This window comes from Temnothorax longispinosus, chromosome 4 (genome assembly GCF_030848805.1).
Source record: "Temnothorax longispinosus isolate EJ_2023e chromosome 4, Tlon_JGU_v1, whole genome shotgun sequence".
NCBI lineage: Eukaryota > Metazoa > Arthropoda > Insecta > Hymenoptera > Formicidae > Temnothorax > Temnothorax longispinosus.
In genome coordinates this window covers 2,002,641-2,028,202 of record NC_092361.1, presented here as the reverse complement: position 1 = coordinate 2,028,202, position 25,562 = coordinate 2,002,641, and the positions used below count along the sequence as shown (strand labels likewise).

Genomic DNA, 25,562 nt, shown 5'->3' with positions numbered 1-25,562 from the left:
GTAGCAAAATGGCACGACGCTGCACGCCACTTCCACGTGACACGTGACTTCCAAAAGCGCGGGCTCGGCCCAGTGATATATGTATATGTACGTCTCCGTGTATGTATTATATATTTCATGCTATACATGTCAATATTCTACTATGCAAATTTATGTAACAAATAAATTAACTGTATGTATATGTCTTGCACAATAAACATATATTTAAAGATATATAAACACAAATATAATTATACATGATCGCATGACTATGTTTCAAAGGACAAAATTGCAAAAATATAAATGTAACATTTATTTTATTATTTAAAACACTTTATTTGAAATATAAGGAATATATAGGGCATGCAGATTTAGAATATTTAGTCCTCTTTCAATAAAAATATCGTCCTGTGAGTATCCTTCCGAATTCTGAGTATACGTTTAAGGGTACAAGGTTTTCAGTACGTTCATATACCCATAACTTTATTTCCAAATGATTTAGAAGGTCTAATTGTCCTAATCGACATGCTGTATCACGTTCCCATCTTATTACGCTGAGTGCTTCTTTACTTATAGATCGTTCCGCAACAGCCTCTAAAGCAATGGATGTCAATTCCTTGATATTCTTGTTCTCTACGGTACTCTTCTTGTTTCTCAATGCTCTCAGTAGTTCCATTATGTCTGTTTCGATTTTTGCAGCAACATCTTCCACGCTTCTTATCATACTTAGCAAAAATATAACACCCATTTCTTGTACGTTATTGCTTGGATTGGTGAGTAAAGAGCGTAGAAATTCCATCCAGAAATTCGAGTCGAAAAATTTCTTGCAAGCCTCTTTGTTGGCTACCGTCAGCTTCACTAGAGCTGCAGCTGCTGCGAAGTTAATATTTTGATTCTTGTTCTTGTATAATAACATAAGATACTTAACTCGAAAATTATCCTGCTCGAAATACTTGATAGCGACTTCGCGGCTTAAAAACAACAGGTTTATAAGTTTTGCAGACGCCAATCTCAAAAGACTGTACATAAAGACCCCCTCGCATGCCCTAAAGCCTTCAAGCTTCTGAAATACTCCTTCTTTGAATATATGTTTGCGCATGCTGTCGTTGACTTCAGCTAGATTGCACAAAGCTGTTAGAGTTTGGCAATTGTCATTAACGGAACATTCTGGGTTCAGAAAATTTACGATGGGTTGAACAAACTTCGTGAGTAGTTGACCGGGAATCTCAGGACCATCCGTGAGTGCCAAACGGACCAAAGCTTGCGAAGCTTGTTTCTTTCCCTCGACTGTGCCATCAAGCGCTAACGACAACAATGCCTCCGTGCCACCTTCATTAATAACCATTCCTCTCACTCTCTCTAGAATACATATCGCGTTGAAAACGCGTGCTATCAATTCCTTGCACTTCTGACTGTCTATTTTGGCGAGGTTCACCAGAACGCTGATCACATTGTAGGTCACTAATGCCCACAATCTATCTACAAAGCCTTCGTCCAGTTCAGATTCATCGGGAAAATGATATTTGACAAACTTTGTCAATTCTATAATCTCAGGTTCAGGCTTGTCATAAGCGTTGCACAAGTTCACCAACGTCGTAAGCACGCCGAAGAGAACCGATTGATCACCAGTCTTGGCGATTTCGATCATCATATCAATGACTTTTTTATCCTTGATCAACATCTTTTTGACTCCGGTGTTGAAAGTCAGATACGACAGACCTTTTATGGCCCATTCTCTCACATTGTTTGTTCCTTTCTTTGGATTAATCAACAATCCTGTGCAAGCCTCGGTCAATTTCTGGGTCACTCCATACGCGAACGGTCTGGTAGTCGCGTCTGAGTCTCCGGAATTACCCATCTCGCAAAAAACCACTAACGCTCGAACCCGAATTGAATCATACTTGGATTGACACAGCTTTTTCAATATATTAACACCTTGATTTATGATCGCGTCGACCTTGTCTTTTCTGGTCACAGCGGCTACGATACATTCGAGAGCCACTTTCTGCTGCAATACATCATCCGTTCCCGCCATAACGAGAATCATCTCTAAAATCCCTTCTTTAGCCACAACTTTGTTTCCAACATCCAACGGGCCCAATAATAAGGCTGTTATCGCAACTACTACACGTACCTGTAAAACAATATATTAACAAGTCATTAATTTTTACGTTCCGACAAACAATATTGATTTAAAATCAAGGAAGCTACAGTGTTATTTAATTTAAATAAAAAATAGACATTTTTGATAAATTACGCTTCAGAAAATACTAGATGACAAAGTCATATTCTTCAATAAATTTCGATTACTCTGTTATAACTATATCTTAATTTAAAACTTACAGAATATATACAATATTGACTACTGAAAAAGAACTGAAGTCTTCTTTGACATTTTTGTTTTAAAAATAAAGAGTTTAAATTGCTCAAATCGGCTATAGTTGAACTCGGCCTTTTATTTTCAAACAATTTAAATAACAAGAAAAGATCGAAAGTTGCAAAATTCATACATCAGATTCTATGTCAGGCGAATGCAATTTATCTTCAATAAATTCATCAATGGCGTTGATAAATGTTGTCTTATCATCATAGTACACGTTTTCATATATTTTTACTAAGCACGCACTAGTTATAGTTCGCGTGGTAGACGTGATCTTTAGCAAAGATTCAGAATTGTATCCCTCCATTTCACCGGCCACCTCCATCAATCTTTGCACACTGCGAAGTTCGACAAATCGTTTGGCCCAGTCTAACTTAGTTACGCAATGAATGTTACGCATAATAAGTTCTATTATTGCGTCTCTAGCTATGCCTGTTAACGTTCTACTCCTTATACTGTACGACAAGCACAACATAATCGTGTCTATTTTACTCTTATGCGCCTCACATAAATCCTCGTCACGAGTTGAATCAGGTTTATTATTCCAGCCGCTGTAAGTGTTCAATATATTCTGAAATCGAAATATGCAATAAATTTTTAATTACTAAAATATATATAAAATAAATACATTTATTTTACTCGATATTTACCTGTAAACTACATCGAGATGCGTTAACTCTCTCTATAGATGTGCTGTTCATTATTTCCAGGAACCAAGGCGAACCGACGGATTTCATAATGGACTTGGTTCGACTAATATTGTTTTTGCATAACTCGCCTACAATATGAATCGCGCTACAGAGTATTTTCTCGTTCTTTTCCACTTTCACAAGTTGTGCGATTTTCGATACACCTTCCTTCTTGAAGATCTCCTCGACACCAACTTCGTTACGTACGAGCTCAAGCAGATTAATCATAGCGGTTTCACGTTCCTTCTCACTTGCGTACACGTAAAATGCTATTTCCAGCATTTTTGATACCTAATACAATGCAAAATTAAGCGTATACTTAAATATAATGATCTGTAATAAAAATTTAAATAACTGTGAGATTAAATTTTTATGATGTAATTTTTACCCGTGTAGAGTGTGCAGACTATTAATCAACAAGAATTAGTAATTATATAATAAAAGAGATAAAAACTCTCATTTGTCAAATTATATGTGATATTGAGTAAAACAAAAACTTTTACTAATAATTACATCCAGTATGAAAAATGTGTTGCATTTTTATTATTTTATCTAGATTAAATTATCATGTCTTTTGCGAGTTGACGAACTTTTGTAACAGTTATGTATATTTACCTTGGCACTATCTGAGCTTTCGTTATGTTCTTGTACAATTTTATGTAAGCGCTCAGTTATACATTGAAAATGTTTGTTATTAGGATCAGATAAAATAATAATCTCTGCATCCCGATATGCCTCCTGGAATCTGCCTAACGCTTCTAGTGCTTGACATCTGCAATACAATACTGTACATGTGTTACAGCATGTTTTTAACGCACTGTTGCAGTCTTCAACTACTTTCTCGTAATTGCTCAGATTGAAATAAGTAAGAGCTCGATTTTGATAGTATATTCCTTTATTATCATCGCTCTCCTCTACTTTCAGTGCGTTTGTGTAGTGACTTAATGCTTCTGACAAGTTGCCTTTTTCAAACTCTTCGTTACCCTTCTCGTTCCATTGCCGTGCACTCATATCTGACTCTGTCATGGTGGAATAACTCTACAATACAAATTATATGATTTTACATCATATGTTTTAACATAGAAAGAGTCTGACATTTAATAACATATCTCTTGATACATGTATTATCTTAAATGCAAAAAGCATAGAAGATAAAATTATTGCTAAATAATTATATGCATGTATGACACAATAGATCTGTTCGTTTTAGCTGAACTTCTTGCACAGTTCATCTTTCCTCTTTTTCTTTTGACGTTGGAAAGAAGTTCAGCTAAAAGGAACAGGCTTAATTACTTTTATATGTCTAATGGATAAAAGATAAATGCACAGTTCAATAATAATGCAATTTCTAGTGTGTGACCTGCATATAAATTGCAATCAATTGTTGCAATAATTTCTATATTGAAAAGTTGACTTTCTTTAAACATTGGAAAACGACAGAAGTTATTTATTTAAGTAATTATTTAGTGTTCATTCTCAGAATCTCCAGAAGCTGTTTGTGCATATCAGACGATGTGAAACTTATCCAGACAACTTATAACGCTACATGCAAATATTTGATTTCGTCTTAACGCGATAGATGCAATTATATATGTACACGCCTTGCTGCAAGAATCAAAGACAATTTACCCTCCTCCGTTTTTTACGGAAATTCAATTTCCCCGACGAAAGAGAATCCGACAAAGGCGAACGAATTATCTGAGACGCGCGATAAATTTACTTGCGTGAGGATGAATCTCATTCCATCGACATTTTTTCTTACGTTAAAGTACTTATAATACCGTCAACCGAGTATTCGTTTTTCAGTTTTTAATGCAGCTAAAGTTCTTTGTTCATTTCTTGAATTATTAATGACCTCGTGTGCTCTCGTGTGGTTTCTTTTCCCGATTATTACTAACGTATCTCACATCATTTTCAACAGCCTTTGTTATATTGTTGAATTTTCGTTCAGACCGTCTGCGAAACAGAATAGAATGTAAATTCTTTACCTGTCGGATAGCTCAATTCCTCTTCGTAACGTTCTTCCGTTCTGCTGCTCGAACACCCTAACTTTCTCTACTTTCCTCGAGCTTTCAACGAGTGTGACTAAATAAACCGGTAAGAATACAAATTGCGGGCAAATCGGTCGCGGCTTACATACAAGTCATAGTGTTTACAGTCATAATGTTTACGTAACCGGGGGTAGCAAATGAGGAACAATGCTGCATGTCATGTGACTTTCAAAAGTACGGGCTCGGCAGAGTGATATATGTATATCTCCGTGTACTTATTATTTTGTACAACAATATATGAATATCATTATACTTTGGCAAATTTATGTAATAAACTATGTATGTATGTCCTGCACAGTAGTCATATATTTAAAGATGTACAAACACGAATATAATTATGAATGCATAACTACGTTTCAAACGACGAAATTGTAGAAATTTAAAAATGCAACATTTATTTTATTATTTAAAACATTTTATTTGAAATATAAAAATATATTATAAGATCTCTGAATTATAATATTTTCCACCTTTTTTTCATGAAATCATAGTCGTCCAATTCCCTCTAGTATTTTTGCGATTTCTGAGTCTACGTTGGTGGGTATATTTTCAACAAGTTCATATGCCCATAAGTCTCTTTGCAAACGGCTTAGAAGGTCCAATTGTCCTGATAGACGTGCTCTATCACATTCCCGTTCAATAGTGACGATGATTGCTCGTCGACGTTCTTCGTTACCGGATCGATCTGCAGCTTCCTTTAAAGCAACGGATGCCAATTCCTTGATATTGATTGGCACGGTATCATTTTTGGTCAATACCGTCAGTATTTTCATTATGTCTGTTTCAATGAGTTTTACAGCGACGTCTTTCGAGCTTCTCAACATATTTACCACAATTACAATACCCCTTTCTTGTATCCTCTCCTCTGGATTCGTGAGTAAAAGGCGTAGGGATTTCAACCAGGAATTCGAGTCAAAAACTTTCTTGCACGCCTCTCTGTTGGCCGCCGTCAGCGCCATTAGAATTTCAGCTGCTGCGAGCTTAGTATCTTGATTCTTGTCCTTGCACAGTAACATAAGATGCTTAACTCGAGATTTGTCCTCCTCGAAATATTGGGTAGCGACTTCATGGTTTGATAACAAATTACGGATAAGTGCTAAAGACGCCATTTTCAAAAGGATGTGTTGTTTCCCGTACACGAAGGCCTCGATCTTCTGAAACACTCCCTCCTTGAATATATTTCCTCTCATGGTGTCGCTGACTTGAGCAAGATTGCACAGAGCTGTTACAGTCTCGTAATTCTCGTCAACGGAACACTCTGGGTTCAGGAGATTTACCATCGGCCGAACAACCTCCATGATTATCTGACCAGGAAATGCAACCTCAGGAGGTAACGTGTGTGCTAGATGGACCAGGGCTCGCGACGCTTCCTTCTTTGTCTTGTATGTGCCATCCTGCGCTAATGACAATAATGCCTTTGTGCCGCCTTGTTGAACAACTATTTCTCTAATTTCGTCTGGAATGCATATCGCGCTGAGAACGGTGGCTGTCAATTCCTTAATATTTCGGCTTTCCGTTTTGGAGAGGTTCACTAGAATGCTGGTCATACCGGCTTTCGCTAACATGCATAGTCTTCTTCTTATTCTGGCGTCGTTTTCGTCGTCGACCACAAGGTGTTTCTCGGGAAAATGATGTGTGACAATCGTTATCAATTCTAAAATCTCGGGTATATGTTCTTCCTCGACATAAGCGTTGCACAAATTTATCAACGTTACAAGCACGCCGTAGGAAATCGATTGATCACCAGTCTTGGTGAGCTCCATCATTGCTCGAATGGCTTGTTGGTCCTCGATCAACTCGTCTTTGACGTCGTCGTCGAAAGTGAGGTACGACAGGCCTTTTAAGGCCCATTTTATCATATCTTCTTCTTTCTTATAATTGATCAAGAATCGTCTGCAAACCTTGGCCAATTCCTTCGCCGCTCCATGCGGGAACAGTTTGATAGTCGGAGTGCAGAGTACGTCTTCGAAATTGGATAACTTGCATAAACCTACTAACGCTCGAATCCGAATTGAATCATGCTTAGAATAATAGAGGTTCTGCAATATATTTCGTCCTCGCCATATAAATATGTTGCCCTTGTTACAATTGGTTATAGCGGCAACGATACATTCGCAAACCACTTTCTGTTGCAGTACGTCATCCGTTTTCGCCATAGCAAGGATCAACCCAATAACTTCTTTTTTACAGATAATTACGTCCGCAACGTCTAGCGGGCCGAATATTAAAGTTGTTATCGCAAGTACTATACGCACCTGTAAAACAATCACGTAACAATTTATGAATTTCTACATTTTGTGAACCAATAATTAATTTAAAGAAATATCAATACAATTAGTTTTATTTAATTCTTATTAAAAATAGGGAAAATTTCTGGTTTGAGAAACTAAAAGAAATTAAGCTTTAAAAAATACTGGATAAAAAAGTCATATTCTTCAATAAATTTCGATTAAACTCTATTATAATCGTATTTTAATATAAAACTTACAGAATATACAATATTGATAAATAATTAAAAAAATATTTTTCGACATTTTTGCTTTAAAGAGTTTAAATTGTTAAAAAACTAGATTAAAAAGACTTTATTTTTAAATAATTCAAATAGTAAAAAAAATCTCGGAAAATAATACCTTGGATTCTGTGTCAGGTGAAAGCGATTTATCTTTAATAAATTCTTCAATGGCGTTGATAAATTTTTCCTTAGCAGCATCATAGTACATGTTTTCATATATTTTTGTCAAACACATACTGGTTTTAGTTAGTGTGGAAGATGTGATGTCCATCGAGGAATTGCATTTGTATCCCTCCATTTCACCGGCCACCTCCATTAATTTTTGCAAACCGCGAAGTTCGACAAATCGTTCGGCCCAGTCTAATGCAGTTACGCAATGAATATTACGCATAATAAGTTCTATTATTGCGTCTCTAGCAAGGCCTGTTATCGTTCTACTCGTTACGCTATTCAATAGACACGATAGAATCGTGTCAATTTCTTCCTTATGCGCCGCGCATAACGCATCGTCAGGTTTCGAATCGGGTTTGTTATTCATGCCGCTGTATGTGTTCAATATATTCTGAAATCGAGATATGCAATAAATTCGTAATTACTGAAATACGTAAAATGTGTAAAATAACTGCATGTATTTTACTCGATATTTACCTGTAAACAATATTGAGACGCATTAACTATCTGTACAGATGTGCTGTTCATTATTTCCAGACACCAAGGCAAGCCGACGAATTTCGTAACGGACTCGGTTCGATTAATATTGTTTTTGCATAATTCGCCTATAATGCGAATCGCAGTACAGATCACTTTTTCGTTCTTTTCCACTTTCACAAGTTGAATGATTTTAGATACGCCTTCCTTTTTGAAGATCTCTTCAGCACCAGCTCTCTCACGTGCGAGCATAAGTAGATTGTTCATAGCGGTTTCACGTTTGTCGTTATCTGCACTCACGTTAAATGCTAAATCCAGGATTTGTAATACCTAATACAAAGTAAAATTATATTTAAATATATAATGATCTGTAATAAAAAAAATATAAATAACTAAGATTATATTTGTATGACTTAATTTTTATTCATACAGGATGTGTAAACTATTGAACAATAATAATTATATAATAAAAGAAAGTAAAACTTATAAAAACCATTTATAAAATTATATATGATATTAAACAGAAACTCTTACTGAAGTATCCGGTATGAAAAGTACGTTACAATTTTTACATTATCTACATATAGACCTATTCATCATCTCTTGCGAGTTAATATATTTCTATAGAAGTTATATATATTTATCTTGGCACTAATACTTGCATTTTCCTTACTACGTTCTTGTACAATTTCAAGTAAGCGCGTCGCTACGGGCTGAACAACTTTGTTATTGGGGTCAGATGAAATAATGACCTCCGCGTTCCGATACGCCTCCTCGAATCTCTCTAACGCTTCTAGTGCTTGACATCTGCGATACAGTGCTTTGTTACAACATATCTTTAACGCACTGTCACAGTCTTCAACCACTTTCTTGTAATCGTGTAGCTTTAAATATACTGCAGCTCGATTTTTGTAGTAAACTCCTTTCTCAACGTTGTCCTCTTTTGTTAGTCTTAGTCCGTTTGTGTAGTGACTTATGGCATTTGACCAATTGCCTTTGCTAAATTCTTCATTACCCTTCTCTTTCCATTCCTGTGCAGTCATAACTGACTTTGCCATGGTGGAATAACTCTAAAACACAAAATATATGACGCTGCATTATATATTAATACGAAATAACTCTCTGATACCTTATATGTGTTATCTTAAATGCGAAAAGTATAGAAGATGCAATTATTAGATACTAAATAATTATATGCAAATATGAGACAATAGGTCTGTTTTCTGTTGCTGAACTGGCTGTACTAGTTCAGCAATGGAAAACAAACTCAAAATATAATGGATCAAAAATAAATACGCTATTCAATAATGACTATGCAATTTCTACTGAGACCTGCATATAAATTGTATATAATCAATTGTTGCAATGATCTTTATATTAGACAGCTGACTTTTGTTGAACATTGGAAAACAACAGAAGAAGTCAACCGTTTAAGTATTGTAAGTAATTATTCGTTAAGTAAGTAATTTGTTCTCAGAATCTCCAAGAGACGCTTGTGCATATTATAATAGACGATGTGGAATTATCCAGACGACTTTTACAACGCTACATGCAAGTATTTTATTTAGTCTTAACGCAAGAGATGCAATTGTGTACGCTTTACTACAAGAGTCAGGGGCAATTTACACTCCTCCTTTTCACGTGTCAGGAATTTAAATTCCCGACGAAAGCATGTCCGAGAAAGATTGTGAAAGCTGTGTAATTAACCTTCCGGACACAAATTACTGATTTTTTTTTTTTTTCATCATTTAGAATTTAGACTATTTAGAGCCCAAGACTCATTGAGCCATACATATATACAGTGTAATAAACGAAACACAGTCAAGACACATGGGTCACCGGTGACTGGCAGCGACTTGGCGTTCGCCTCCGGAGGGTTAATCTGTAACACGCGAGACATTTATTTGCGGGAGGATAAATCTTGTTGCATCGATATTTTTTCTTATATAAAAGTATTTAAGGTACCGTCAAGCGAGTATTTGTTTTTCGATTTTTAATGCATTCAGAGTTCTTTGTTCATTTCTTGAGTGTTAAGTCTCGCGTGTGTGCGCTCTCGTGTGATCTCTTTCTTTTCCCGATTGTTACTATACGCATCATATATACCTATTATTTTTAAATAGCTTTTGTTATATTGTTGATGAATCTTGATTCAGATCGTCGGTGAAACAAATGTAGATGCTTTACCTGTCGGATAGCTTCCTCTTCGTATAACGTTCTTTCGATGCTGCTCGAGCACTCGAACTTTTTCTACTTTCTCCACCACGTGTTTACTTTTTTTACCGGGCAACTTTTCAACGGGTTACTAAACCCGCTAAACCGGCAAGAATTTACGTCAAGTTGAGGACACGTGGCTCGCGGCTACCTCGTGCTGGTTGCAACCACGTGACCGGCGTAGCTAATTAAGCTAATGAGTAAATGAGGCACAAATAAACAGAGAGAAACCTGCGAGTCCTGCGACTGCCTGCGAGCGGCCACCGGCCGGTGTTTTGTTTTGATACCGTTTTACCGACTGCTTCGCACGCCACTCGCACCCATTTTCAACGTTGGAACTATTTGGCATATATACCTGTTTCCTATTTCCTGGCACTGCCGATAAAGTCATCTCACTTGGTTCGTGTCCGTGCTACGCTCATAATTTTCGTGGCGGGAAACACTTGCTACATACGTCACATGTGTGTGTGTGTGTTGTCAGCGTTGTGACTGCGTGATGTACTCGGTCGAGTGTTTCGTGTTTCTCAATATGAAAATTATGGGCGTAGCACGGACACGCGTCAATTGAGGAGAGGCAATGCCAGAAAATAAGGTATGTCAAATAGTTTAAACGTTGAAAATGGGTGCAACTCCTTTTTATTCAAGGAGTACGTTATTTTCCGTCGATGATCTCTGTTTACTAATAGTTCGCACATGTCCGGTTCGCTGATGACTTGAGTTTTGCGATTATAAGAGAAAAGTATTGGAGATTTCTCCCATATTAATGATATTTTTTTACTTATGCTTTAATTGTTAATTAATGTATTTGATTTATAAACATATTAAATCGATTATGACAATATTATATGCTGTATTGCAGATATATAGTAATTATTCTTATTATTAATAAATTGCAAGGTATAAAAAAATAATTAAGTATTAAGGAATAATGGTAATTAAATACTTTATTTGTACTTTAAGGAGGAGTTTAATGGTTTGCAAAAATTTATTTTATCTAGCCAGACGAAAGCAAATATTGACAGATTAATTAACAATTTTATTGCTATTTCAATGACAAATAAACATTCTACTAGAGTCCTGGAATATGTGAATTTAATGATGTCATATATACATAATATTATAAGAAGATAGTTTTTGAATCTTTTATATATTAATTATACCCTTATAGAAATTTAATACTGTAAGTGATTTTTGGCTAGTGATTAATCATTTAAAAGCACTATTAACAGTACTTTAATAGTGTTTTTAAGTGATTAATTACTAGTCAAAAAATCACTTACAGTATTAATTTTTATAAGGGTACTCCTGTATGTAGAATTATAATCAATTTTAATTTTAATTTTTACACACACACACACACACATTTTCTCTCTCAATTAAGAATGACTATATTTTATTTATTGCTCAGGTATTAAATGAAAAAGAATAAAAACATATTTCAACAATAAAGTAATTACTTAAATATTATCTTAACACATATGAGTATTACATACGTTGAAATATATTACATAATTAAAAGTTATACAATAAAAAAATGAGGTAAAAATTTACCAACATTAATATGTTTTTAGAAAGCACAATAATTGTAATACTACTAAATATATATAATATCCTTCATGTTGTCTTCGTTTATATATAAGTCAAATAAGTTTTGTTTTTTAAGAAGTATTTAAAAAGTTTCTGTACTTTTTATATTTTATATATATGCATGATAGAGGAAAAAATTGGACTCTCACTACAATTCGAAAAAGCAATTTTAAATATATAATTCCACAGTGAATTGTAAATATGCTTTTCATTACTGTCCGTTAACTCCGTGTCCATTTGATAAGCATTACGTAACAGGGAGTCTTTTATTTTCTCGCTCGCAATTTCAACCAGAAGCCATTGTCAGGCATCATGAAGATCGTTTTCTTGTTTAGCACCACAGGAAATCTAGTCTGAACATCGGGTTCAAGTTCGCAACGCCAAAGTAGGTAGAACAGCATAATTTTTGCTTCCATTAGAGCAAATCTATTAGCTATGCAGACTCTGGGTCCGATACCAAATGGCACATAGACTGAATTATCCACATCGCCGTTAAGAAATCTTTCTGGATCGAACTTGTCCGGCTGCGGATAATACTTTGGATCGCGATGGAGACAGAAAACTGGGAACCATATACAATCCCCAGGCTTCATCGTAATTGGTTCGCCATCCGAAGTCGCTGGTGGCAATTCCGTCTCTTTGACACATATTCTGTCGAGGAAAGATACTAGCGGGTATAATCTGAGGGTTTCGTTTACCACGGCGTCTAAGTATTTCATGTGATTTATTGCCTCGTAGGTGGGTTTGCCATTAGTTTGTCTGAGAACATTATCAATTTCCTCTCTTAATTTGCTCTGAACATCAGGATTGGTAGCGAGTACGTGCGTCATAAAACACATGGCTGTTGATGTAGTTTCGAATCCGGCGAGAAAGAAACTGAACGCCTGGGCGGTCATTTCGTCAATGTCGAACTCAGGTCCGCTAGCTCTCTTCCTAGTCTCCATCATTAATTGAATCATGTCCGGACGAACAATTCCTTGCTCATCTCTGACCTTCACTGTGTTGGAGACGATATCTTTAAAAAAATTCTCAATCTTTGGGCCAAACATCTTGAAATTGAAGAGCTTCGCAAGTAGAGGGAAGTTTCTATGCATGAAGAACTTGAAGGACAGCCAACTGTCAAAAGTCATTGCATTTTGACCAACCAAGAAGAACTCGTTGTTCGGGTGCTTAAAAGAATCCACACTGATGCCGAATGCACACGTGGCCACTGTGTCGCTGGCGTATCTGCCCAGTATGTCTTTCATATCATACGTTTTGCCGATTTTTCCGGATTGCGTTGCCACGAAATCGACGAAGTTCTCGGCGCACTGACTCATAAGTCCGAACATCATCTTCATCTTGCTGGATGTGAAACTGGGGCTAAGAAGCTTCCGCATCTCGCGCCACTGATCCCCTCGCATGCCAAACAGATTTTTACCGGCTATCGGATCAAGAGTTTCGTTTACGAAGTTACGGTGATCGCAGAAGTTGTCGAATTGTTTGATGGCAATCGTGGAAATCAGATCTGGATCACGGATAACGAAGGTCGGCGTAATAAAATCGTAGAAGCCGAAGTATTTTGCGTTCGGAAAGAGATTGTATATTTTTTGTAAATGCTCCATGTGGGATATACGTCGATAAACAAATGGTGCCATGTTGCCCAGCAATGGAATTGGTCGCACATGCGGGATTCTCAGTCGTTCGAAGTAAGATAACTGCCTTAGAACAAAATAATATAAGCAAATGCTCGCCGCCAGAATAGTCAGAAGCAAAGTAGACGGCTCCATTGCGACAGGATTAATCTCCAGATTAGTTGTTCAAGTAGAAGGCGTTCCTGATTAAGTTTTGGTTTTCGACAGTTTTCGTTTCGGATTGATAAAACGATTTCCACACTTGATTGTTAATGTTATTGACGCGAGAAGAAGCGCAAATTACATTATCGTACTAGTTTTGTTAATTGGCGTTACAACTGCTGTTTAAATGGAAACAGTTAAATCGATAAATCTAGCGATAAAGATGCACGCACTACGCGTGAGATTTTACGACTGACTCGTCTGCACGGACGCCACGATAAAATTATGTAACATTATAAGTGCACGGATATGAATGTCATAAAGTCATTTATCACTTTGATTATCTTCTTGAAATGATGGCGCGCTTCTTCGCAAACATATTTTTATCAATATACGCGCTTATTGCCTCTTTAAATGAACTGGATTAGAGGTCAATTGTCTTTTTATTTTACAACAATGCCATTGCTCAAGAATTTGAATAAAATAAAGAGATATGATGTTTTCTTTTGATAATTCATAATTTTTATTGCGTATTTTTGCAAGATTCAATACGTAAATGATAAAAGCACAATATGAATTTATTTTTTATTTTCTTATGTTTTTGTTCTTATATCTTCTTTATAACTTTATATTCTGTATATTTTTAATTTATCGTGACTGATAAATAAAAAGACAGTAATCCAGTAAGTACAAATAAGATTAGCAATTGTTGTTATTTTTATTACAAATTATAAATTAATTTGTTTATTTTTGATTACATAATTTTCAAGAAAAAATTTGGATTTAAGTAATGCTTCGTATATTAATTAAACACATATTATGTGATAACATTAAATATATTTTTATTATTATATATTTATTAATTAATTTAAAAAATCAATACAGATCAAAAGATTCATAAAATGAATATTAATAGAGTTATAAATCGGAGTAAATTTCGATTTTTATAGGACACAGGTATCTGTCTATAAGATATTGTAGAATTAGAACATGACTAAAATTCTGATGAAATTGACACGGTTGTTTTTCCGCAATAAACGTCTAATCGGCACAACTTATTATAATAAAATTTTAACTTTTGTTTTTGCTGATACAAAATTTCTATTTCAAGCTATGAATAAATATAATTTCTATGTTATCTGCAGAGCTCTCGAAAATTATGCAACAGACAATGTAACAAGAAAATTTATCAAGGTGAAGTTCGCAGTTAAGGACACATCATTCTATCAACTGAATGTGATAATAATATAAATGGTGATTTGAGAAATAAATAGGCACTTATATAGTGTGCTACTATGATTGTCACCCCAAGGATTTGCCTAAATAATCCAGTTAATACTTTATACAAATGCGGGAAATCAATATTTTGTTGGATCTTTTCACTTGAATTAATTGACAATGAAATGAATGATCCATTCTTCTTAAATCGCAATTGTGTTAAATATATATTTTAAAAAATATACATTTTCTTATAATTAGTTTATTTCACAATTATTTTCAATTTATTACAAGTATATAAATGAATATTTGAGAATACAAAAAAAGTTGTTCAAATTGATCATACATTTGTCACTTTAACAAATTAACTAAATTAAACCTTAAAATTATAAATCAAATCGACGAATTAATTGCGGAATACATAGTCGCATTATTACATTCGTTTTTTTTTATTTATGAACTAAAGTAAAATAATTTTATACTACAACGTAAGCCATGTGTTTTATGATGGATATAACATATTACGTTGAAATAAAAATTATCAGTGGTTTATTATAAATTAATTGAATAAACGTGAAAAGAAATCTAAAAGACTCTTCTATACAACGTACAAGAAAGTGCATGTTTAAGAAACACTTTTTAAAAAACATTAGCTGCACTTTGCAAAACTTCTACACGCATATAATTTAGCAATCATATGCATCGGTGAATGCATAACGTTACATTTTGTGGATTGCTCATGTTTATTTCAGTTATTGTTTCACATCTTGTGAAACTTGGGTTTGTGGATAATTCAAAACGTTGTATCTGTTTGCATAAAATTGTAGTCTGTATAAATTGCTTGTTAGGATTTTAATGTAAAACAAAATGTGAATGTGTGTGTGTGTATGTGTGTGTGTGTGTGTGTATGATGCAGTGCAAGAAACTTAATTTAATTAGTTTTGGATAAGTATACATTTCTAAATTTCTGTAACATTTTTAAACAAAGTAAATTAGAATCAGATATTATATGGTATTTTGTTAAATAGCTGATATAACTTAAAAATTATCTTGATCCTAATTTTGCATAATCTACAAAACACGAAAATATACAAGATTGTCAACTCTGCTATAAATAAATCTAATTTATATTGCTACCAGTGATTTTATTAGTTCTCTAATCTTTTATCTACAAGCTCATAAATGTTTGCGATCAATAAACGATATCTCATCGTTTTGATGTTATCTAAAAATGTGCAAGGTATAAAAACAACTTTTCTATTCTATATCAATTAATTATACTTTAAGTGCACACATGTGAATATCGGTAAGATTGCACCATCTTGATAGTCTTATAATAAGTTGTATTATCTTACTGCTTTAAGATTATTATTATTGATATATAAAGTTTATTATTTAAAAATTGAGTTGGGTTAAAGATAAAGACTAACTAAAGATGCGTGGATCTCACTTCAACATCATCGTTGAATATTTTTGAACGGTACAAAAGAAATGTTTATTTCAAATGTTATAAGAGTATTTGGACATAATAAAATTATACTAAAGTCAAATAAGAAAAATTATTTCAGATTTTTTAAATAACATATTATTGATATTTCTTGGGTTGTGTTTTGTTCATTAATGTATTCGATTCGAAAACATTAATTAATATTATATTGTATTAAAGATACTTTACTCGTACTTTAACGAAAGTTTAGTTGTCTACAAAAATTTGTTCTATCTGGCCAGACAAAAATTTTTATAGATGAAATTAACTATTTTATTGCTATTTTAATGATAAACATTCTACTGTCCTAGAATACATAAATTCAATGTGATTTCTTATAAATTAATTATACTCCTTGTACGTATACCTACTATTATAATCAATTTTAATCTTAATTTTCTCTCTCTCTCTCTCTCTTTTTCTCAATCGAGTATTATGATATTTCATAATTGTTTGCTTATTACATTAAAGAGAAAAGAAACATATATCAACAATAAAGTAATTACTTAAATATTATCTTAACGTAAATGCATATTACATAAGTGTGTATAAGTTAAATACGTTTTGTACGTGACATTCATATACTTTACATATAACCATATATGTGCGGTCATGTGAATAATAATCTACTCATAATATTTTCATTCATTATTACGTACAAAATTTATTTGACTTATATTGTAAACAAAGACAATATGAGAGATATTGTATGTTTACAGAGAAATTAGTAGTAGATATTATAAAGATATTAGTAGTATTACAATTATACTGCTTTAAAAGAACATACTCTAAATGTGAATAAATTTTTATCTTGCTTTTTTTTTTAAGTAACAGTATTTATAAAGATAGTTTTTTGAAACTTCTATTCCTTTATACGTACAATTGTGGAAAAGGTTGAACTCCCGCTACAATTTGAAAGAGTAACTTTAAATATACATATAATTATATGCTTCATGAATTATAAACATGTCTCCTATCACTGTCCTTCAACTCTCTGTCCGCTCGATTGTGTACCTGGAGTTTTCGATTCTCTTGTTCGCAATTTTAACCAGAAGCCCTTGTCTGGCAACATAGCGAATGATTTTTTTGTCAACACGATGGGATTTGCAGTTTTAACATCGGGCTCGAGATCGCAGTGCCAAAGCAGGTAGAACAGCATAATTTTTGTTTCCATCAAGGCGAATCTATTACCAATGCAGATTCTGGGCCCGATACCAAATGGCATATAGACCAAATTATCCACATCATTGTTAAGGAATCTTTCAGGATCGAACTTGTCTGGCTGCGGATAGTACTTTGGATCGCGATGCAGAGAGTAAGCTGGAAACCATATGTTGTCTCCAGGCTTTATCATGACCGGTTCGCCATCTGAAGTCGCTGGTGGCAATTCGGTTTCTTTGACACATTTTCTGTCTATGAAAGTTCCTGGCGGATATAATCTAAGAGTTTCGTTTATCACGGCGTCTAAGTACTTCATGCGATTGATGGCCTCGTAAGTAGGTTTACCGTTCGTCTGTCTGACAACATCATCAATTTCTTCTCTTAATTTGCTCTGAATATCGGGATTGACACCGACTTCGTTTGTTACAAAACACATGGCTGTTGATAAAGAATCGAATCCGGCGAGAAAGAAAACGAATGCCTGGGCAGTCATTTCGTCAATGTCGAACTCAGGTCCACTATCTTTATTTCTAGTCTCCATCATCAACTGAATCATGTCCGGACGAACAATTCCTTTCTCATCCCTGACCTTCACTGTATTGGAGACGATATCTTTAAAAAAATTCTCTATCTTTAGGCCAAACATTTTGAGATTGAGGAGTTTTGCAAGTGTCGGGAAGTTTTTATGCAGGAAGAACTTGAAGGCCATCCAATTGTCAAAAGTCATTGCCTTTTTGGCAAGCAAGTAGAACTCGTTGTTCGGGTGCTTAAAAGAATCCACGCTGATGCCGAAAGCACACGTGGCCACTGCGTCGTTGGCGTATCTGCCCAGTATGTCTTTCATATCATACGTCTCGCCGGTATTTCCGGATTTCGTTATCACAAAATCGGCGAAGTTCTCGGCGCACTGACTTATAAGTCCGAACATCATCTTCATCTTACTGGATGTGAAACTAGGGCTAAGAAGCTTCCGCATCTCGCGCCAATGATCCCCTTTTAGGTCAAACAGACTCTTACTGACCATCGGTTCAAGAGTTTCGTTCAGGAAGTTATTGTGATCACAGAAGTTGTCGAACTTTTTGATGGCAATCGTGGAAATCAGATCTGGATCACGGATAACGAAGGTCGGTGTTATAAAATCGTAGAGGCCGAAGTATTTTGCGTTCGAGAAGAGATTGTAGATTCTTTGTACATGCTCCATATGGGATGTACGTTGAAAAATAAAAGGTGCCATGTTGCCCAATAATGGAACCGGCTTCACATGCGGGATCTTTAGTTGCTCGAAGTAAGAAAGCTTTCTTAGAACAAAATAATATAAGCAAATACTCGCTGCCAGAATTGTCAGAAGCAAAGTAGATAGCTCCATCGCGACAGGAATCTCCAGATTCGTTGCACAAGAAGAAGTTCCTGATTAAGTTCTGATTGTCGGGATTGCAGTTTTTGTTTCGGATTGATGAAACGATTTCCACACTTAATTGATAATGTTATTGACACGATAAGAAGCACAAATTACATTATTGTATTAGTTTTTTTAATTGGCATTAGAACTTCTGTTCAAATGGAAACGGTTAACTCCGATAGATCTGGCGATACGATACACACACCATGCGTGAGATTTTACGACTGACTCTTTCACGGACGCCAGGAAAGAATTATATATTCGCAAGTGCGTAGATATGAATGTCATATTAAGTCATTCATCACTTTGATTATCTTCTTGAAATGGCGGCGCACTTCTTCGCAAACATTCTTATCAATATGAGCTTGTCGCCTTTTTAAATGAACATGGATTAGACGTCAATTGTCTTTTTATTTTACAACAATGCCATTGTCCAAAAATTTGAATAAAATAACCAAGAGATATGATGTTTTCTTCTGATAATTCATAATTTTTGTTGCGTATTTTGCACGATTCAATACGTAAATGATAAAAGCATAATATGAATTTATTTTTTATTTTCTTATTACCGTGTTCTTATATCTTCTTTATAACCTTATATTCTGTATATTTTTAATTTATTGTGACTGATAAATAAAAAGACAGTAATCCAGCAAGTACAAATAAGATTAGCCATTGTTATTTTTATTACAAATTATAAATTGATTTGTTTATTTTTAATCACACATCTCCTCGCAATAATAATGTCCGTTAATTTTAAAATTAATATACCTAAATAGATCTAAGAATATAGCCAAAATACGGTAATAATATAAATCAATGTTATTTTAACTATATGTAAAAAGATAGAACACTGTACTAAAAGAACACGTTAATGATTTAATAAATCGGATTTGAATTAGGAACAAGAGAGCTTTTAGTTCTGGAATTCTTCCAAAATTATAAGGACGATAATACTGTCATTGACTAGGTTTTTCATGAATTCATTTCTATATTGATAGAACTTGTTTATCATTAAATGAATTGCGGGAATTAAGTGAAGGTGAACCGCGATGATGTATGGATGATTTATTGATGCGCGTGACATCCAATATAAAACATTGATAGAATCGAATAGGAGATAATTTTTTTCTACTGTATAAATACAGTAAAAGCTGCAGAATAATTTTTTGATTGCATAATCTTCAGGAAAATAATTTAATTTTTGATTACATAATCTTCAAGAAAAAATTTGGATATAAGTAATGCTTTGTATATTAATTGAACACATATTATGTGATAACTTTAAATATATTTTTATCATTATATATTTATTAATTTAAAAAGTCAATAAAGATCAAACGATTCATAAAATAAATATTAATAGAGTTATAAATCGGAGTAAATTTCGATTTTTATAGGACACAGGTATCTGTCTATAAGATATCATAGAATTAGAACATGACTAAAATTCTATTGAAATTGACATGGTTGTTTTTCCGCAATAAACGTCTAATCGGCACAACTTATTATAATAAAATTTTAACTTTTGTTTTTGCTGATACAAAATTTCTATTTCAAGCTATGAATAAATATAATTTCTATGTTATCAGAGCTTTCGAAAATTATGCGATAATAATAGAAATGTTGATTTGAGAAATGAATAGGCACTTATATAGTGTGCTACTATGATTGGCACCTCAAGGATTTGCCTAAATAATCCAGTTAATATTTTATACAAATGCGGGAAATTAATAAATTGTTGGATCTTTTCACTTGAATTAATTGACAATGAAATGAATGATCCATTCTTCTTATATTATAGCAATTGTGAACCATTTTGATAGTTTTATAATAAGTTGTATTATCTTACTGTTTTAAGATTATTATTATTGACATATGAAGTTTATTATTTAAAAATTGAGTTGGGTTAAAGACTACCTAAACATAAGTAGATCTCATTTCAACTACATCATCGTTGAATATTTTTGAAAGGAATAAAAAAATATTTATTTCAAATGTTATAAGAGTATTCGTATAACATAATAAAATTATACTAAAGTCAAATAAGAAAAATTATTTCAGATTTTTTAAATAACATATTAATGATATTTCTTGGCTTGTGTTTTGTTCATTAATGTATTTGATTTGAAAACATTAATTAATATTATATTGTATTAAAGATACTTTACTCGTACTTTAACGAGAGTTTAGTTGTTTACAAAAATTTGTTCTATCTGGCCAGACAAAATTTTACTGGCCATTCAAATTTTTATAAATGAAATTAACTATTTTATTGCTATTTTAATGATAAACATTTTACTGTTCTAGAATACATAAATTCAATGTAATTTCTTATAAATTAATTATACTCCTTGTACGTATACCCACTATTATAATCAATTTTCATCTTGATTTTCTCTTTCTCTCTATCTTTCTTTTTCTCTCTCTTTCTCAATCGAGTATTATGATATTTCATATTGTTTGCTTATTACATTAAAGAGAAAAGAAACATATATTTTAACAATAAAGTAATTACTTAAATATTATCTTAACGTAAATGCATATTACATAAGTGTGTATAAGTTAAATACGTTTTGTACGTAACATTCATATACTTTACATATAACCATATATGTGCGGCCATGTAACAAGTGAATAATAATCTACTCATAATATTTTCATTCATTATTATTATTACGTACAAAATTTATTTTACTTATATTGTATAAACAAAGACAATATGAGAGATGTTGTATGTTTACAGAGAAATTAGTAGTAGATATTATAAAGATATTAGCAGTATTACAATTATACTGCTTTAAAAGAACATACTCTAAATGTGAATAAATTTTTATCTCACTTTTTTTTAAGTAACAGTATTTATAAAGATAGTTTTTTGAAACTTCTATTCCTTTATACGTACAATTGTGGAAAAGATTGAACTCCCGCTACAATTTGAAAGAGTAACTTTAAATATACATATAATTCTATGCTTCATGAAATTATAAACATGTCTCCTATCACTGTCCTTCAACTTTGTGTCCATTCGATAAGTATTGTGTAACTGGAGTTTTCGATTCTCTTGTTCGCAATTTTAACCAGAAGTTCTTGTCCGGCAACATAGCGAATGATTTCTTTGTCAACACTATGGGATTTGCAGTTTTAACATCGGGCTTGAGATCGCAGTGCCAAAGCAGGTAGAACAGCATAATTTTTGTTTCCATCAAGGCGAATCTATTACCAATACAGATTCTAGGTCCGATACCAAATGGCATATAAACCGAATTATCCACATCATTGTTAAGGAATCTTTCTGGATCGAACTTGTCTGGCTGCGGATAGTAATTTGGATCGCGATGCAGAGAGTAAGCTGAAAACCATAATCTGTCTCCAGGCTTTATCATGATCGGTTCACCGTCTGAAGTCGCTGGTGGCAATTCGGTCTCTTTGACACATCTTCTGTCTATGAAAGATGCTGGCGGATATAATCTAAGAGTTTCGTTTATCACGGCGTCTAAGTACTCCATGCGATTGATGGCCTCGTAAGTAGGTTTACCATTGGTCTGTCTGACAACATCATCAATTTCCTCTCTTAATTTGCTCTGAATATCGGGATTGACAGCGAGTTGGTGCGTTATAAAACTCATGGTTGTTGAGGTAGTATCGAATCCGGCGAGAAAGAAAACGAATGCCTGGGCAGTCATTTCGTCAATGTCGAACTCAGGTCCACTATCTTTATTTCTAGTCTCCATCATCAACTGAATCATGTCCGGACGAACAATTCCCTGCTCATCCCTGACCTTCACTGTGTTGGAAACGATATCTTTGAAAAATTTTTCTATCTCTGGGCCAAACATTTTGAGATTGAGGAGTTTTGCAAGTAGCGGGAAGTTTCCATGCAGGAAGAACTTGAAGGCCAGCCAATTGTCAAAAATCATTGCCTTCTTGGCAAGCAAGAAGAACTCGTTGTTCGGGTGCTTAAAAGAATCCACGCTGATGCCGAAAGCACACGTGGCCACTGCGTCGTTGGTGTATCTGCCCAGTATGTCTTTCATATCATACGTCTTGTCGGTTTTTCCGGATTGCGTTGTCACAAAATCGACAAAGTTCTCGGCGCACTGACTTATAAGTCCGAACATCATCTTCATCTTGCTGGATGTGAAACTAGGGCTAAGAAGCTTCCGCATCTCGCGCCAGTGATCCCCTTTCAGGTTAAACAGATTTTTACTGGCCATAGGATCAAGAGTTTTGTCCGCGAAGGTAGTGTGATCACAGAAGTTGTCGAACTTTTTGATGGCAATAGTGGAAATCAGATCTGGATCACGGATAACGAAGGTCGGTGTTATAAAATCGTAGAGGCCGAAGTATTTTACGTTCGAAAAGAGATTGTAGAATCTTTGTACCAGCTCCATATGGGATGTACGTTGAAAAAAAAAAGGCGCCATGTTGCCCAATAATGGGATCGGCTTCACATGCGGGATGTTTAGTCGCTCGAAGTAAGAAAGCTTCCTTAGAACAAAATAATATAAGCAAATACTCGCTGCCAGAATTGTCAGAAACAAAGTAGATAGCTCCATCGCGACAGGAATCTCCAGATTCGTTGCACAAGAAGAAGAAGTTCCTGATTAAGTTCTGATTGCCGGCAGTTTTTGTTTCGGATTGATGAAACGGTTTCCACACTTAATTGATAATGTTATTGATACGATAAGAAGCGCAAATTATATTATTTTATTAGTTTTGTTAATTGTCATCAGAACTTCTGTTTAAATGGAAATGGTTAACTCGATAGATCTGGCGATACGATACACACACCATGCGTGAGATTTTACGACTGACTCCTGCACGGACGCCAGGATAGAATATATAACATTCGCAAGTACGTAGATATGTATGTTATAAAGTCATTTATCACTTTGATTATCTTTTTGAAATGACGGCGCACTTTTTCATAAACATATTTTTATCAATTTGCGAAGCTTGTCGCCTTTTTAAGTGAACTGATCTTCGCATTTTACAATATGCGAAGCTTGCACAATATGTCGCTTTTTTGAATAAACTGGGTTAAAGGATTTTTATTTTAGCAATGTCATTGTCCAACAGTTTCTAATAAGACAATAGAGAGACATGATTCTTTTTCTAATAACTCATAATTTTTATCGCGTATTTGTACTCGATTCAATATATTGAATATAGGATAAGTGATAAAAGCTCTATATAAGTTTATTTTTATTTCTCTTATTTTTGTTCTTTACTTATATCTTCTTTATAACTTTATGTTTTGTAGGTATATTTTTTAATTTATCGTGACTAATAAACAAGAAGGTAGTAATTTACGTTTCATCGGTTAACTCTTTTCACATCTTTTTCGAGAATTAGTATCGCGAATATCATCAATCGATTTGTTTCCTTGGCCAGTTTTTTATCGGGGTTTATCTTATTAATTTCATCATTGGCTTATCTTAAAGCTTAGCTTCTTATCGTGCATTGCACATTTTTGCAGAAAACTTTATAGAATTCTCCAATACTTGAACGATTAAGAAACATAATAAATAAATTTATTAACTATTTCGGTCATGTTTGCTTACATACGATAAAACTTGATAAATTGCAAACTGAATCACAAATTAACAATTACAAATATGATTTAATTTATCGTCATTTATCAGTATATGAGCAACAGCTAGGTCTAGTAAAATTCGTGTTAATATACGTATTTTGGACGATTGCATATAATCTCGCATTATTAAAATTTTTTGATTATATTATTAATAATGTCATTTTTTATGTGTATTTTGAATAGCATTTTAAATTTGTATTGTATTACATTATATTGTGAACAACATATATCTAATTTTATACTTTTATATTGTAATACGCACTATTTATTTGTATGAAACGTTAGAATTAAAGGTTGGATTCGAAAATTTATTGACGCGAAAAAATTGTATGAATAGTAATGAAATAAAATTAAGAAAATAAGATACATATTTTATCGCATAATATTACATAATGTTACATAGTATTGCATAGTAATGCATAATATTGCGTAACATCTGTCATATTGTATTATCGCATGCTTGCATTATCAGTTATCACATGCTATTCCTATTACATGCTTCTCTTTTATGTATCTCAAAATAAATTTTATATGCAAAGTAATAAATAATAAAAACAATTAAAATATCTATGCAATGAAAAGAGAATCGCTGATAAACACTTTATTCGTACTTTAACGAGAGTGTAATTGTTCACAAAAATTCATTTTATTTTGCCAGAAAAAAAAACAATTTTTAATTAATTAATTTTATTGCTATTTTTAATTAATCAATTTTATCGCTATTTTAATGATAAGTAAACATTCTACTGTCTTAGAATATATTAATTTAATGATGTCATGTATATATTAATATACTTCTGTACATATAACATTATAATCATTTTAATCTTAATTTTCTCTTAGATACATTCTCTTTTTTTTTCTTTT

At 33.5% G+C, this 25,562-nt stretch overlaps 5 protein-coding genes across 5 annotated transcripts; all 5 read right to left on the bottom strand.

Moving 5' to 3' along the window:
* Positions 1-50: 50 nt before the first annotated feature.
* On the bottom strand, positions 51-5,396 carry LOC139811493 (protein unc-45 homolog B-like). The gene is made up of 5 exons (XM_071775772.1): positions 5,037-5,396; positions 3,664-4,086; positions 3,010-3,339; positions 2,490-2,930; positions 51-2,113 (listed from the first exon to the last, which is right to left on the bottom strand). The coding sequence occupies exons 2-5, from the start codon at positions 4,072-4,074 to the stop codon at positions 371-373; spliced, it is 2,925 nt and encodes a 974-aa protein (XP_071631873.1). The 5' UTR covers positions 4,075-4,086; positions 5,037-5,396; the 3' UTR covers positions 51-370.
* Positions 5,397-5,536: 140 nt separating this feature from the next.
* Positions 5,537-10,775, bottom strand: LOC139811494 (protein unc-45 homolog B-like). Its single transcript, XM_071775773.1, is given in 6 exon segments — positions 5,537-5,782; positions 5,784-7,354; positions 7,730-8,173; positions 8,260-8,583; positions 8,898-9,327; positions 10,444-10,775. Coding segments are annotated over 5 exon segments (2,853 nt in total). The 5' UTR covers positions 9,318-9,327; positions 10,444-10,775; the 3' UTR covers positions 5,537-5,688.
* Positions 10,776-11,818: 1,043 nt separating this feature from the next.
* On the bottom strand, positions 11,819-14,294 carry LOC139811066 (cytochrome P450 9e2-like). Its single transcript, XM_071775099.1, has one exon. It carries the CDS (start codon positions 13,824-13,826, stop codon positions 12,324-12,326), a length of 1,503 nt encoding a protein of 500 aa, XP_071631200.1. The 5' UTR covers positions 13,827-14,294; the 3' UTR covers positions 11,819-12,323.
* A 375-nt stretch (positions 14,295-14,669) lies between these two features.
* LOC139811065 (cytochrome P450 9e2-like) lies at positions 14,670-19,658 on the bottom strand. Its single transcript, XM_071775098.1, has one exon. The coding sequence runs from the start codon at positions 19,061-19,063 to the stop codon at positions 17,513-17,515; it is 1,551 nt and encodes a 516-aa protein (XP_071631199.1). The 5' UTR covers positions 19,064-19,658; the 3' UTR covers positions 14,670-17,512.
* Positions 19,659-21,137: 1,479 nt separating this feature from the next.
* Positions 21,138-24,179, bottom strand: LOC139811064 (cytochrome P450 9e2-like). The gene has a single exon (XM_071775097.1). It carries the CDS (start codon positions 23,653-23,655, stop codon positions 22,099-22,101), a length of 1,557 nt encoding a protein of 518 aa, XP_071631198.1. The 5' UTR covers positions 23,656-24,179; the 3' UTR covers positions 21,138-22,098.
* Positions 24,180-25,562: the final 1,383 nt, after the last annotated feature.

What these genes read in the sequence shown, in the direction of transcription:
- LOC139811493 (XM_071775772.1), bottom strand. Translation starts at nt 4,074, where the DNA reads ATGACAGAGTCAGATATGAGTGCACGGCAATGGAACGAGAAGGGTAAC. An exon ending in AAAGCTCAGATAGTGCCAAG is followed by an intron (nt 3,340 to 3,663) that starts GTAAATATACAT and finishes GCATTGTATTAG; the next exon opens with GTATCAAAAATGCTGGAAAT. An exon ending in CATCTCGATGTAGTTTACAG is followed by an intron (nt 2,931 to 3,009) that starts GTAAATATCGAG and finishes TTTCGATTTCAG; the next exon opens with AATATATTGAACACTTACAG.
- LOC139811066 (XM_071775099.1), bottom strand. Translation starts at nt 13,826, where the DNA reads ATGGAGCCGTCTACTTTGCTTCTGACTATTCTGGCGGCGAGCATTTGC.
- LOC139811065 (XM_071775098.1), bottom strand. Translation starts at nt 19,063, where the DNA reads ATGGAGCTATCTACTTTGCTTCTGACAATTCTGGCAGCGAGTATTTGC.
- LOC139811064 (XM_071775097.1), bottom strand. Translation starts at nt 23,655, where the DNA reads ATGGAGCTATCTACTTTGTTTCTGACAATTCTGGCAGCGAGTATTTGC.